Below are 16292 nucleotides of genomic sequence, written 5' to 3' on the forward strand. Positions count from 1 at the left end.
ATAGTTAACACAAGGCAAGCATATGCTAATGCAAGTTAGCAGCATAAAAGCTGAAATCATGCTGCCAAGTGGATGCTGTAGGGTAAGCAAATCAATGGACAGTGAACAAATTGAGTGAATTTGCAGATGCTTTTGATATAAACATTCATAACTGACTTTTTGATAAAACTATCCCCCAAGCAGTAATTACCCAATCAAAGCTTAGCAACCATAACAAGTCACTGTGTTGGATATCTCTCCATGTTGAAACAGAGTATGTTGCTGTAGCAAGAGCAAAACCCACAGTCTAAAGAGTTTAGAGGAGGTGTAAGGAACTAATTAAACAGTGATTTTGTCTGTCACGTAAGCTTGTTAGCATGCCAAGCTAATGAGTAATTAGCTTACAGTTTACAGTAACAAGTGCATAGACCTCTTATATAAATTCTCATTTTAAAACAAGTCCCCCGAAAACATTTAAAATGTCAACCAAAGCATAGAGTTAATGTTAGCTCAATAAGCTAGCATGCTCCAGCGGATAGAATCTCAATCATTTCAATCAGACCCATTGTTTCAGATAAGTCTGTCCTCATAATTATTGTGAAGCTCATCTGTGCAATGTCAGAGTGAGGTGTAGAGAAGTAAGGAGGGGTGAGGCTTAGTGAATGGTTACATTTTTTTTTATATCCTCCAAAATATAAACAGTCACTGCAAATTATATGGAAGACTTTTTTAGAAGACGTCTTTGCACACTGAGGTAACTGGAGTTCCCAAATGAACATTGGCTATTGCTACTGTATGCTCTCACCGACAGCACCTACTTCTTCATGTGTAGTTGTTCATTTAGCAGTGTTTGACCTACATCGCTACTTAAAACATATATATCTGCAGCTTGCATTAGCATCACCTTACAACATTTGGACTACTGGATGCAAGAAACAGCCTTTGCATTGTGTCCCTTAATACTGTTGCCTGTGTCAACCATGTCCCAGGCCTGAAGGTTGGTGCAATTTTAAACGTTTTAACTAATTGTTTTTTACCTCTTCAGTGCCTTTCTTTCTTTTTTATTTTTCTGCATCAAAAAGCACTGATGTGTTTGACACTAATGTCACAGTATTTTTCCATCCAGTTATAGTATGGTGAAGTAGTTTCTGCCTTTTTTCTGTCATATTTCTAGATAGATTCTGCATGTTTTATATTTTGAAAATTAACAGAGCACACATGAGGTTTGTGTAGTGTGGCCACACCTTCCAACTGTCTAAAAATCCACAAAACTTTGAGCCTAGGGAGGCTTTTTTTAAGCTTTTTATTTAGTTTTTATGTGTTTGTGAGTGAGTGTGCAATTTCTTTATATTGCAATTGTCAGAACATCTATTTTTTATTTTTTAAGTTCCAAATAGCCCTTTTCATTATGCACACAGATAAAAGAGGGGAATAAGAATTACAAGACAACCGGTCAAGCATGATTCGCACTCTGGCATTTTGACATTCTCATTGACAGATCTGACATTTATTTTCTTCCATGTGAACTCCATTTATTCACACCCTGACTTTGACTTGGACTGTCGCCCAATCGCCCGAGTAGGCGTCATATCCCCATGATCAGTGTGGAAATCTGTGTGTGTGCGTGTGTGTGTGTTTCAGGTGTGTACATACAGCTTTGTGTGTGATAACAGGGAATGTATGTGTAAATATGTTCCTCTGTCTCTGTGTGTGCAATGCTTTTATAGTTACTGTATTTCTTATTATCTCCTGCTAATCTGAATAACTCTAAATAATAACTGATAAAACATCTGTCTTATTTTCAACTTCTGATACATTGGTCCATCTTTAGGCTCGTTGTTGGTTAGATTTTGACATTCTGCTCTTACAAAATAAGTGACAGCATAAGCAAAAACAAAAAAAGCAGATAAAAGAATGTGCCGTTACATGAGGACTTGAAATGATGTTCCCAGCAGTTTGATTTCAAAATATTGACCTTGTTACTGACACAAAAAAATGGCCTCTGCCAGGATTATACAAGAACATTTAATTACACAGCATGTATGAAATCTTGCACTTAGTCTGTCATTGCCAGGCGACAGACATCAAGACACCACTCCGGGACCTCTATTGATTTTGAATCAACAATATCCTCCCTCTCAGACAAAAGTGAGACACACATCTTTCATCTTAATAGGACTCCTAACATTCTCCTGTAGTGTTGGACATTTTATTTCTCTCTGCTGCTCTCAGAACTAGATATTTTCTTTGCCGGGCATGTCTGTGAGTTGAACTTGAGCTGCACTTTTGGTCTTTACAATGACTCACATAGCTGGGTGATTTTGGGTGGCAGAAATAAAAGTGGGGATGGCAGGCACTGGCCAAAGCGACTGCAGGTTTATTGAGTGGATGATTTATAAAAACTGACAGACATTGTGATTTGCCCTGGAGGCAGAGAAGGTGTTTAACACTTTAATTTAAAGTATGGAAAATGTGAAAATTTACATTGGCACCTCAAACAGGAGATTGTCATAAATTCAATTAAGTTTTATTTATATAGCGCTGAATCATAACAGAAGTAATCTCAGAGTACTTTTCATATACAGCATGTCTAGACCGTACTCTTCATAATATTATTACAAAGACAAAACGTTCCCCCATGAGCCAGCACTTGGAAACACCTCCTTTTAGGTAGAGACATTGAACAAAACCCGACTCATGGCGGGCAGCCATCTGCCTCGACTGGTTGGGTTGAGGGACAAAGGGAATGAGCCTTCATGATCATAATATTATAGACACCACTACACAGCAAAGATAAAACAGTGTTGCTCACAAATGTGGTCAACCATCAGCACTGTTTTCATATAGTGCTATTTAAACTCATGCCCCTAAGGAGAGTAGACTTGTAGAAAGCTCTGGCTGGGCAGGTCACTCGCTCATGGTCCTGCCTGTGTTTGCTTTTAGTCATGGCTCTGTTAGATTAACAGAAACTCTCCGTCAGGTCGCAACAGGCTAATCCCTCTGTAGAAAACTCAACACTGTGACAGTAACTGAAATGTCACAGTTACTCTGAGCGTAAGACCACATTCCTAAGCTATAAAGTTATAAAAGTTTTTAATGTTTTGCATTTGTATGCATTTAGAACCTCTGAAAATATCCATCAGCAACAGTTTCACAGACTTCTAGAGTAATTAAACATGAAACTGTATGCTAACCGTAGGCTGCACTAACATGACACTGTAACCTGTTGGCAAGAAAGACTAACCCCAAACTTTATTGAGTGGCTGTATTGTACTGTTGCTACAGACTGTGCTGACCTCCATTGAATGAAGGCTTTACTTAAAACTAAAGGCAGTCACTGTCAGAAATTCAACAGTAATGAAAAAAAAAAAAGTTTTATTTATTAATGTAGTTTTATTTTGTCAAGCTGGCCTGCAACGTTTCACCTAGTGCTGTCGACAAGCTAGCAGAATCAGAAAAACACTGAGGGAAGGAGAGCAGTCCGGCCACTGTCTGATGCTAAAGAAGCCTGTCATCGTCTGTCTCAGGGATAACCACCTCGCCTCTGTGTGCCTGGATGGTAGACAGTGTCCTCCTGCTCGAATAGTGCTGAAGTAGCTTGGGGAATGTGACTCTGGCTTTAATCAATTAACAGTAGTCATCAGTTCCCAAAATCTGACATGGTGTGACAACTATGACAAGAGGGTCCTTTGTCTTTTGCGGCAAGTGCATTTCAGTGCAGAGAAGACGGTGTTAAACAGGCACTCTGGGGTAGTTAAAGGATGAAAGCTGTTCCATCTATACACACTCCAGTGCAAAATAACCATGACATTTTGTTGGACCCAATGAAATTCTCCTGTATTTCAAAGGCATCTCTGGTTAATCAGTTTTGACGCATCTGTCTACTGAGTCATTTGGACGTCGTTGCATAAATCTTTTCCAATGTGGAGACATCACCAGCTTTCCTCTTGACCAAAATGTCAGCTTGGCACACACGATATTATATAATCTAATAGACAGCTTGCCGTGACGTTTTCTGAGCATGCTCCTGCTTCCAACACTTCCATACTGTGGGATGTAATGAATATTGTACCTGCCACATACCACTTTCAGGGCTTTAGAACAGTATTGAAGATATTGTATGATACTGTTGGATTTGCATGTTAAACACAGCTACAGATTCTTAAGCAAATTTCTACTGGATCAATCAAAAATTTGCACTCAGCAGTATATGCTTAGAAACTGTAGCATTGCATGCACATATCATGGAATATAGGGAAGTAACACTTAGATTTCATCTTGTTGCTGTGTTTTGATTTAAGCACTCTACAGTCTTTTAACCTGGCTTAAATGTACTCTGTAGTTCAATATTTTTTCACTTCTCTTGACTGTATTCAAATCTACAGAAAAGACATACAGTGGGTTGTATGTCATGTGTAATTCACTAAGAGCATGTGATAAGGGTGAAATTAGATGAAAAATCAACAGTAGCCGCAGTCTGCAGCAGCTTTAATGTCTGTTTATTATGTGTGAACAGTCACTTTCCTCAGCAGACTGTTGGATATTCTCTGACTGTTGCTTTGGCACTGTTGTTTATCAGTTGCACTGGGTTGCCACAGTGAAGAGCCAGCAGGATCACTGGAATAATTAAAGGTCAATGAGAGGTGCGAGAGATGAGGCCGATCTTAATGAGGCCTCCATGCCAGGAGAGGAAACAGAGGAAGGAAATTGCAGGGGAGGCCAGACTCAATGTACAGTAAACATGTCCATGCCTCCTATCTCTGTTAGGCAGCATCTATGAAATATTGAAGAAATATATTGAAGACATAGTTGTATGATAATTCCAGTTGCCAGTGGACATGGTAACAAGGCTGGTAGTGTCTGTGTAAGGACTATATGTGTGTGTTGTTATCAATTCATTTGTTTGTTAGTATAGAGGCAGGAGGAGTTGTTTCCCCTAGTGAAACCCTTAGAATTTAAGGCTAAAGTATAACCCACATACAGTGTTTCAGTATTCCATAGTGTACACATTTCACAAGTAAAAGAGGCAGTACTGAAATGTATTTTATAGTGCTATAGCTCAGAGCTAAGGTGCAGAAGCTGAAGGGACTTTCAAAAGACACTCAAGTCTGCACCCACACACACCTACGTCCATGTTGCCGGATGGAAAAACAAATGCTGAAGCATTAGGTCTATTATACTTTTATATGGTGATACAAGAAGTCCCTGTTGGATCTCTGCAATAAATAAACTTGATCATCTTAATTATTAAAATGTTACATTTTGAGGTCAAAGGTTCCTTAACTCTCAATGAATTGCACAATTAAATCTTGTAAAATCCAAAGTTTACATCTATCTATATTGGTATAAAAGCAACATTTGTCATTAGTGGTACATCGATATAAACAGGAGTTAAGCCTAGTCCCCAGGTGTCTGTCCTTGTTTCTCTAAAGTGTGTGTGGGTGTATGTGCATGTACCACTGTATAAATCTGGCACCTTGTCTGTCTCACCGCTTCAGATTGTCTGCCTCTCCTTATCACCTCCCTGACACTGCCCCGCCTGCCTCTAGCTCCCTGTAAAGGTGCCCCAGGGGTCCCCATGTCCTGTCAGAGTATCACTGTGCCTGACTTTCATTAGCCAGCACCCCACAGGCTCTGTCACACAGCGTAAACACAACCCAGCGACACACAGCTAAACTGAGCTGCTGCTGTCCAGACCCACAGCAAAAGGCTATTTTGTCTCTGTGGCTGCCAGCAGCACTGTACAGCAGTGTTGTCACAATACCAGACTTTTGACTAAAAACATCTAAATATATTGATACTGCTCTGATATTGTGGAAAACACCAAGAAATCAACCAACAAACAAAATGTGCAATTTGCCTTTGTAGCACCACTTGTGCTGTGAGTTTTCATGTTTTGTTTTGTATTGAATTGGTTCCGTGTTTGACCCGTTTGTACACTGGGATCCACTTGAAATGTTTTTCTTCTTGCAGCAGTATCAGAGAAAACAGCATTGACATTTTGGTTGTCGTGCAACAGCGCTGTACAGTAGCTCTTTATCGGCCACACTGGACTACATGAAGGTCCAACGTTGATGTAAAGGTTTTCTGAGAGAAGATGGATATGCGAGTAAAAGGTTGTGTGGCCACCACAAATGTTGTCAAGCAGCCTCTTTTTCAGTCGCACTCTCTTTGTCTGTCTCTGTGTATATTTGAAGCAGTCTCTCCACACTCAGTTGCAAATTTCTCTCTTTCCCTTTTTTTTTTTTCCATTCTCTGGTAATGCTGTTCATCCGTCCATCCTTGTCTGTTTCTTCGGTGCCCATGTGTGTGCATTTGTTTCTTTGGGTCATGGCGGGTGTGGTTTGGTCTATGGGGTTCATGTTGTGGGGGATGAATAGGTTATGCATCCAGGAGGGCAATGCTTCAGCAGTTTCACGGAGTCACTATGTACTCCCATGACGAGCACCACACCGCCAGCCCCTACTGCTGGAGTGAGAGAGGTAAGGGGGCTTCGGCCGCAAACCCATCAACTGCTGTCCTGCAGACTAATATACGTTCGTCCATCCGTCAGTCAGTATGTTAGTCCGTCCTGTGGCCCCCGTTTCGTCTAAAACATGCCTAGAAGTGTTTGCTCATGTCCCAAGGTGTAGGAGTGGGGTGATACCATCTTTGTAGCAGTGCATACTGTATGTTTTGCAGTCAGCATTTTGGCATACAGCACCCATTTGGAGTTGTTACATAAAGTCTGCACTCTGTGTAACATTTGGAAGGGAATGCAGTACTGCACATTGCCTGGTCTTTGAATAATTCAGAAATGCAGCAATACAGAAATACTTTTATGATGGAGGCTTTAAGTACACAATGGAGGAGCTGAATGGGTAGCACTCAAACGGAGTTAAAGGAGTTTCAGAATTTGATGCAACTGCCATCGTGTGTATGTGTGTGCATTCTTGTGTATGTCTGTTTGTTAATCTGTGAGTGTGTGTTGGTGTGTGTGCTGTGTGTCCGAGTTTGTCACCGGGCTGCTGAATCTCTCATCAGCAAATAAAACCAGTGCATTCTCAATCAGCGCAGACATAAGTGTGAGTGTGCATGCGCAGGAGTGTGATGTGAAAACGGGTTACTGTTCAGTATGTCCCTTTGTAATGTTTGATCACTTTGCTTTTCAGTGGTATTTTCCTATTTGTTCCAGTGTTTTACATAACATACAATCTGCAGACAAACCATGTTTGACTTTCAGAATATTTGTCTTCTTTGCTTGTTGTCACTCCCTCTCTCCTTACGAAATACCCTTTTCTTTTTAACTTCCTGTCCCTTCATACCACCGTTCTTTCTTCGTTGTCCATCACGTTGCTTTCCTATTCCATCACTCTTTTTACTGATCCATAAATATGTCCTCCAACACTATTTTTCTCTTTCTTGTTTTTCCCTCTTGTCCTTCCCTCTCTTGTCACCGCTTCATGTCCTCTTGCATCGTTTCTGCCTGTGCTGTGCGTCTGTGTTTGGTGGCTGCTGCTACAGAGAGTCGTGAAAACTCCTTCAGTCGCTCGCGCAGTTCCAGTGTGTCCAGCATCGACCGGGACACCAAAGAGGCAATCACCACACTGCAGTTTGGGGAGTCCTATGGGCGCAAGAGTGACGCCCTGCCAACCCCATGTTTGTGGGTAGGCACCAGCTTAGGCATGGTCTTGCTCATCCCGATGTCCATTCCCACAGACCAGGAGGAGAGGATGGAGGAACCTGTCACCATTGGGCCCAGTGGTAAGTCCCAGTGACACTGGGGTTCATAACAAAGGTGTAATTTATCTTACAGAGGTTTTTAGTAACTGAACACAGTTTTTCTTCACAAACAGGGATTACTAACATTTGTTGTGCGCTCACTTTTGGTCATAATTGAATATTTTAGATCTCAGCAATACTTTGGTGAGTACAATTTTATCATAAATGCAGGTAGAAATAATGGCCAAAATTCTAGAATAACAGATAAATTGGAATAGATAGAAGTGTTCCAATAGAACATCCACTATACACCTGAAATCTGTTAATAGATAAATCAGAAGTTGAGAGAAAAGCCATTAAGAACCTCAAAGTGTAGAGTAAAATCAAGCTATAACTATGTCATGAAACTTGCACAGTGAGATGTGGTACATTAGATCTCTAAACTTCTGGCCCAACTCAAAATAATAGTAATAATAATAGTTTTATCAGCACAAAATGTCCAGAATACATTTGTTTAACTCATACTCTCTCAAAGTATTTCACATATGACAAACTTTAACTCCATTTGATGCATTACTATAAGCGACCACGTCAATGCAACTGATGTTGCGGACATAAAACCTGGATTCATTTAGGATTTAGTGGCACCTAGAGGTGGATTACTTCCAGTAAATAGAACAGTGCCATACCAACATGCTCCAAGTACAGTAATTACCCTTTTGTAATCTATTTAATTTCCATATCACTGTGTTGTGAATAGGTTATTTCACAAATAATGATACAGTGTACATTCACTTTGAAAAACCAGGACATTGATCTGAGTAAAGCATTAGCTTTTGTTTCAACTCCACCTGCATAATTTGACATAGAAACATCCACATGGACATGAAAATGCAATATTGATACAAAGCAAGGCTTTGAAAATAAGCAGGTAATTTCGTGAGGAATTAAGTGCACTGTGTTAAGCTGTGTGAACAGCATTTGAAAGCTCAACTCTCCCCTGGTCTTAACTCCTACCAAAGGGCTTCTAAAACTTCGTAGTTTCAATTAGAGGGAAATTTGTTGATCATGGGGAACTTTGATGGGCCTTGTCATGCATGATCTTGCACTGAATTCATTCTGTGCTCAAGAGAAAGGATAGTATTTGCAGTCCCATTGTGTTGGCACTCTGACTAAATAAACTGAGCCACTCAAACATGCATTACCAGTCCAGAAGCCCTGCTGTGTGAGAAAAAAGGTCTCCTTCTCAGTGTAAAAACATCAATTGAACCAAAATCCAGGCCCTTTGAAGCACCAGTTGTTCTCTTGAGACTAAGCAAACAAGAAGCCAGCTTATTACTGGAAGGTCACAGATTCTGTTCCAAGGAAAAATTGGCGAACAGAAAAGCAAGTATTGTTGAACCCTCCCTGTGTGTTTTATGCTCCTGTGGCTTCCCTGTGGAGAGTGGATAGTCGATTGTGCAGGAAATGTTGTCTTTGAAAAACTGTAGTATATGTGTAAGTAATGGATTACTTTTTAGCCAATAGTAGATAACAAGTTATACTAAGTTTCTAAAAGTGAACACATGAGCTTTTGTAATTCTTTAACTTGCATCATCCCATTATATTGACATTCTCAGTCTCATTTTATAAATAAAGTTCATTTAAAGTAATGTGATGAAGAAACAAAACTGGGCTGCAGTGGAGATAAGTCAAGTGCTTTGAGTTCTTTTCATTCCCATTACATTTTGGATCCATCACTTTCTTGGCTTGTGGTAGTTGTGTGCTGTAGCTTTGGAAATTTTAGTTTTAGATGTCATGCCTTCTCTGTCTTCTTCTTTTGACTCTACCCAAACACTCCCAGGAGCAATTTTGATGTTGAAGGGCTCAGTGTTGCGCTTTGGCTTCTTGGACTGCATGGGAGCTCTCATTCAGAGCCCCTATGAGGTTTGGCGGGACCTCAATGCCCCCGAGGACCCTGACCGACCGCGGAGGCGCAAGCTGGTCCACTTTTCACCATCCTCCTCCCAGGACGCCTGCGGAGATGGACATCTGGCTGTGGTGTGCTCAGAGAGGCAGGCCAAAGTATTCTTGATGCCCTCACAGTCTTGCCTCTTTGTCCACAACATCACAGAGTCATCATTTGTACTGCGAGCTGACGTGGTATCTGTGTGTAACAGTGTGTGCCTGGCCTGCTTTTGTGCCAACGGTCACGTCATGACACTCAGGTACATAGAAAGTTCTGCATGTGTTACTATTGTCTGTCTCTTTAGATGTTTGTGTCAAATCTGTGCACAGTTTAAACTACAATTGAGATTTACCTGAAATTTCCATTTTTCTTTCAGATTCTTAATTTAATGTACATGTATATTTCTTTGTTAATTGACATTTTTGTTTTTGCTACTTGACAAAAAAAAATTGGCTTAGACTAGTGCTGTGCAATTAATCATATAATGATTGAGATAACATAATTATTTAGAGATGGTCGAGTGCAATATTGACCCGACCCATTGCATTGAGAGTTCCCGCTCTGATGTTAAAAGTGCTGTCTATATACTGGTAAATTGTGCATCGTGTGATACATTATACTGTAACTATTTGAATACACTTCGACTAAAACCTCCTTCCTCTAAGAGTACAGTTTGATTTATGTGATTTGAAGGATGTTTTATTTAAGTTCTAACAGGTATATTGTTAGATTTACAGCAGTTTTCTATCTGTTAGATGTTCACACACTGTTAACTTCTTTGTTACCAAAATTGTATCAAAAAACAATCCTGAGATTAATTAATCATAATTATTATATTTCTATAACCATGTAGCCCAAAGATGGCTCTGATGTGTGCTGTGGTTTACTTTGCAGGGTGCAGTTCTTATTATATAGATGTTCCTGGTATCTAATTTGTCTTTCTTTTTCTACTTTTTTGATCTCATCTAGTTTGCCTAGTCTAAGACCGCTGATGGATGTCAATTACCTGCCTCTGACAGACATGCGCATTGCAAGAACCTTTTGCTTCACCAATGGGGGGCAGGCACTGTATCTTAGCTCCCCGACAGAGATCCAGAGAATTACATACAGCCAGGAGATGTGTGACAACCTGCAGGTCAGCACTGCAGTCTGTTTGTGTTAGCATGCTGCATCTATGACATGCAACATCTCAGATTTATGCTATTTGATTTTATGAACGGCATCCACGCATGTATTTATGTACACATAAAGACCTTTCTAATTTTGCATCTGTGTGTGTGAAGGGATCTGCTGAATGACAATTTGTGCTGTCTCATATTTTGGTTCTGAGTTCAGAAAAGTATAGGTGCAGTAAGTAATAAACAGGTGCCATTATCCCCACCCTTGGTGAAGCCCACGGCTCACAGGAGCCATTGAAGTGAAATGTCACACTTGTCATATGTGGTCTGAACTCCAGTGGGTTGATTGTGTGGATATGTTTTTACAGTGTTTGTGCATGTGCACATGGTTATACTCATATTTTTAGATGTTTATTCTTAAGAGCCATCACTGCACTCTCACTAATGATAACAGATGTCAGATGTTGCCATAGTGCCACCTACAGGCAAACAGTGGTTACTCAGATTATGGTCTGATTCTCCTCAGTCATTGAGGAGAAGTTGTTAGTATGCACTATGTATATTATAAAATTATACTACATGTATGGACACCATGACAGTTTTCACAAAGGTGATGAAAGGAAGACAAAGTGAGGAAAACTTTGGCACTTAGACCCCACCCTATCTCAGTGATGATCAATGTATGATCAACAAATTTTAGTAATACATCCCTGGTGCACCATCGGAAAGAACTGTTTTATCAAAACTGTATTTCATTGCAGGAAATGCTGGGAGAGCTGTTTACACCAATAGAAACACCAGAAGCCCAGAACAGGGGCTTTTTAAAGGGCTTCTTTGGGGGAAACGCCAATACCTTCGACAGGGAGGAGCTCTGTATGTTACTTGGTCTATCTTTCTTTTTCTAAATATAAAGTGCTTCCATCCAGTATGTGCTAATTCACCTAAAAGAAACCATATAATAATTAATCAACATATATAAGTCATAAATTATTCAAATCTTCAAAGAGTAATATTAATATTAACCAAAAATGTGCTTTATTTCCATATCACCATCATCTTCTCTCTTTCTTTTTTAACTGATGTTTTTTAACGGCAGTTGGGGAAGCAGCAGCTGGGAAGGCATCCCGCAGTCTGGCACAGCATATCCCAGGGCAGGCGGGGATGGAGGGCATGAAGGTGGCGGCTAGTGGAGCTGTGGGTGAGCTGGCTCGGGTCCGCATTGCTCTGGATGAGAGAGGCCAGAGACTGGGAGAGCTGGAGGAACGAACTGCCCTCATGATGACCAGTGCAGAAACCTTCTCCAAACACGCTCATGAAGTAAGAATATTACAGTAGTAATTAAGAAAGTAATGTTCAATAAGAACCACAATTTATGATAAAAAATATATCTAAATATAATAACTTAAAATAGACAAAATATATCTTTATGAATACTGTTGTAAACTGAAATAAAATTAGAATTCGAATATGGTAAAATAAAGCTAAATTGAAACTTAAAAATACATTATTTTTATTGGAGTTACCTTTGAAAATAGTACAAATTATTATAAATAATATTACATTTGAAAAAATACGAATTTTAACTTAGATTATAGCTAAAAACACTCAATATCTGTTGTTTTCATCCCATTCCCTTTCCCAGACAAGCTAAAGCAGTTTTTTTTAAATAAATGTGGTGTCATTCTAAAAAAATGCACTCCAACAGGAAGTGAGGCTGTGATAACTTATTCTTCACCATCAACAGTATATGATTTTGTCTTTTTACAGCTGATGCTAAAGTGCAAGGACAAGAAGTGGTACCAGTTCTAATGGCAGGACAGAGGGCTAAGGCTGCCCTTGGACTGTTGAGAGCTTTATGCCGGGACAGGGACTTTCACTCTACAAATGAGAGCTATTAAAAGAAAGACTCAAGAGTGACTTTGTCTTTATGGCTTGTGGACTAGCTAATATGTACGGCACTGTCATATTGTTGAAATGACAAGGACGGGCTAGCTCCTTGTCTAGACACGCAGTGATGAGGACAGAAAGAGGATGGCGGCATTTGAAGGACCGATGAAACTGGAACTGGAAATATCCGACAAGTCTGTCTGTGTGTGTGTGTGTGTGTGTGTGTGTGTGTGTGTGTGTGTGTGTGTGTGTGTGTGTGTGTGTGTGCGGTTGGGTTGGGTTTTCTGGACCTCACTGTGTAGATACTCAAAAGTTAAGAAACCAACAAGAAATGCATGAAACAAAAATGGATGACTATTAAAAATATCCAACTGCCATATTAAAAAGCAGCATGCTACTTTAACAGGAGATACAAAAATAAAAAGTTTTATTTAATGATGTAAGCCAACAAGAGAAACTATGAAAAACTTTATATTTTTTGAAATACTGGAAAAAAAAACTATATATAAAAACGGAAATATATACCTGCATTGCTATTAAGCCAAAAGTTGTGTTCCTTTCCTTTTTTTTTTTTTTTTTGGGTCATTTGAATTTTTTCTTCTTAGTCTCAGTAAATATGACTTGACACAATATAAATGCACATAGTTAGCTTTCTCTACACACACCTAGAATAATACTAAAACTTTGTTCTTACCAATTACTCTGGGCTGCACAGTGCAAACACAAATCAATAGTACTCACACTTAACCCTGCGCAGTCTAATCACACAAATTTAATTTCACTTTTCGGCTGCTGCTACTTACAAAAGCATTAAATGATGATGACGAATATCTCACTCCCCAACTATAATTGTATGAAAACAGAGAACAGATTGGTGTGAGACGTATGCGAAGGCTGAGTTAAGGGTGTATTCTGGACACAGTGTGTTTATATCTATAGTATGAATCTATATACTATTCACGTGCCATAAAAAACAAGATGGGTAAACCCACTTCATGTAAACTAACTAACAAAGAGCTAATGAGTAGTGAGTAGTAATCACATGTTTCCTGTTGATCAGAACAGATGAGAAAAAGTACTTGGAACTGACCATGGAGCGCATTGAGTAAAGTCAAATAAGCCAGTTTTCTTTTGGAAAAAATAAAATATATATATGAGGGTGTTTTGTTTTAAATTATTTTTTGGTTGTCACTGGTTCACCATTTGAGTCTTTAGCTGCCTTTGTCAGATGTACAAGTTTAGTGAGCCATTAGGTTGTGTGTGTGTGTGTGTGTGTGCGTGCGTGTGTGCGTGTGTAAGAGAGGAAGAGTGCCACAAGTGTTAAAGTGGACTCTTTCTCGGCCAAAGCAATCAAAAATGAATGACACCCTCCCATTTCTCTCCACCTTAGTCTTCTAAAAGTTGTGGTTTGTGCATTTTCAGCGTTAAACCAGTGTGGTCCTCTTTTCATAATGACAAGTGATACTTTTAATGGTTGTCACTGTCTATGTGACGGGAATGCGAAAGAGATGGAATCACATCTGTTTAAATGCTTGTGAGTTGTTTATAAGTAAAAGTTTCAGGAGAAGTAACAGTATTTTTTCAGTGATGTTCAGATGTTGAGTCAGTGAAGAAACTATGTACATGTGTAAAACATTTGCAACAATTTCAACTGGAGGCAAATATGTTTTTTTTTTTCATTCAATATTGTTCTTGAAACTATGATATCCTCTTGTCGCAGTCCTATATTTGATGGTGAAGGCCTCTCAACTGAAGGCTTTTGTATGTTCAAAACAACAAATGTTTCATGATACATGGTTGTGTATCATATTGTGATTGTGTTGTACATGTCAATGGATAGCCACATGACATGGGAAAATGGCATTAACTGAGGGGGATAGTTCGTACTTGTGTATTTGTCTGTATTTTGAATCGATCTGAAAAGCTAAACAGAGGATTATTGACACAAACAACAGGCCTTTACGCACACAAGCATTAACACATGTAACGCATTGTGTCTCGATCTTGTTGATGTTACTCCCACGTAAAATACACACAGCAACACATATATTCAAAGCCTAAAAAATAACAGACACAGAACCGAGTGATCTGCATTGGTAGACTGTCTACTTCCTGTCAGGCTGTTGAGGCTGAAATGGCTTTCAAACCCATCTGCTTTCACCAGACTGAAGTCACCTGAAATCCAGAAGCAGAGCCACATGGATTTCAGGAATTACACATGATTTGATTGAACGAGATGTCTTAAACATGACAAAAATAAATAAATTTCTCTTCTATCACTGTACCGTCAATGAGATTTGTATTCAGTGCAGTTCTGTCGCTGGCAGAGAAAACACACAAAAAACAAAACTAAAAGAAAATTGAAAGAAAAAAAATCTGACTTCTACTGACAGGGTGTTTTGTTAGTATGTTTTTGGTTTTGGTTTTTATATTAACTGTACAGTTCAATCTTGGGTGAAAGGTGAAACAAAACGATAAAAGATGAAAACATTCCTGAGATATTTTTCTCTGTATATGTTGTACCTGTTACTGCTGGTACTGTATCTGGTATACTGACTCTGTCTAAATCACTGGAACTCTGTAGTTCTTCACACTGTAGTATCCTGAAAAGGCATTTCTCTGGTTTTCTCAATGATGGCAGCAAAGTTTGTCTTATTTAAATGGATTCTACCACTTTTTGTTCTTATTGATATTATACTAGTGTAATAGAAATTACTTGACAAAAAAACTGAAAATATGTTGATGCAAAAGCAAACCGAAATAAACATTGATTGATGTACACAGTTGAGAGTTCAGTTTCACTGGTCTCTAACCAGTATCAGCTACTGTCATTTTGCATGTATAAAAGTGCAGCATGTATGCAGCGTTTTACCCTCTTGTTTCAGGACCTCCGCATCAATGACCATTTTGACCTGCAGAGCCCCCAGCGTGAACCTTTGAAAGTTTGAAAGTGCAGCATGATTTTATTATTATTGTTACAGTAAATGTTAATTTTACTCTGTCAGTGTAGCTTACCTGATTTATCATTGAGAGAGGCATACAGTCAGCAAAGCATTTCTCCAAATTATGATAATGAATGTATTTTCCCTACATTTCATATATAATTTTAGTTTTATGCATCTCCCTAAATGTTATTTTTCATCCCCTTTGTATATTAAAAGCCAGCTGCTGTATGCTCAGTGGTGAGATGTAACTGTATATTTACTCAAGTACTGTACAAATTTAATCTATTTAATACTACTTAATACTTCTATTCCACTATAATCGATTGAGAAATGTTGTACTTTTTACTTTTTAAAAGCTACAACAGCAAAATACTATTAACACAATAATAATTTAATGTCAGATATAGATGTATTACTATATATATAGTTATACATCTATATCTGACATTAAATATATATATAGATAGATAGATAGATATAAAGATAGATAGACACTTTATTTATCCCCTAGGGGAAATTCAGAGAGGCCATTTACTTTACTTTCATTTTGCTACTTCTCCTTTAGGATCTAAATATTACTCCAACAATGAAAATTATCAATCAATAATTTATCACAACAGAAATGCCGCTGAATAAGCCTATAGTAACAGGACACATTCACAATCCCACCCCATTCATCAGCATCATGCCCAGTTGTTCTCAGTGTGTATCCGT

General features: G+C 38.9%; 1 protein-coding gene across 2 annotated transcripts in view; it reads left to right on the top strand.

Moving 5' to 3' along the window:
* Positions 1–15412, top strand: part of stxbp5l (syntaxin binding protein 5L) — a 135705-nt gene extending 120293 nt beyond the window's left edge. Inside the window, exons 23-29 of one of the 2 annotated variants that reach the window (XM_087178941.1) lie at positions 6360–6461; positions 7483–7722; positions 9524–9887; positions 10598–10763; positions 11508–11619; positions 11843–12063; positions 12514–15412. In XM_087178941.1, coding sequence (XP_087035067.1) covers positions 6360–6461; positions 7483–7722; positions 9524–9887; positions 10598–10763; positions 11508–11619; positions 11843–12063; positions 12514–12555 — 1247 coding nt within the window. In that variant the 3' untranslated portion in view covers positions 12556–15412. The remainder of the gene's footprint in view (positions 1–6359; positions 6462–7482; positions 7723–9523; positions 9888–10597; positions 10764–11507; positions 11620–11842; positions 12064–12513) is intronic. The other variant, XM_023424892.2, reaches the window with a different exon arrangement.
* Positions 15413–16292: the final 880 nt, after the last annotated feature.

Source organism: Seriola lalandi, unplaced genomic scaffold (genome assembly GCF_002814215.2).
Source record: "Seriola lalandi dorsalis isolate HSWRI2012SDOR001 ecotype SW California unplaced genomic scaffold, Sedor1 jcf7180002054758, whole genome shotgun sequence".
NCBI lineage: Eukaryota > Metazoa > Chordata > Actinopteri > Carangiformes > Carangidae > Seriola > Seriola lalandi.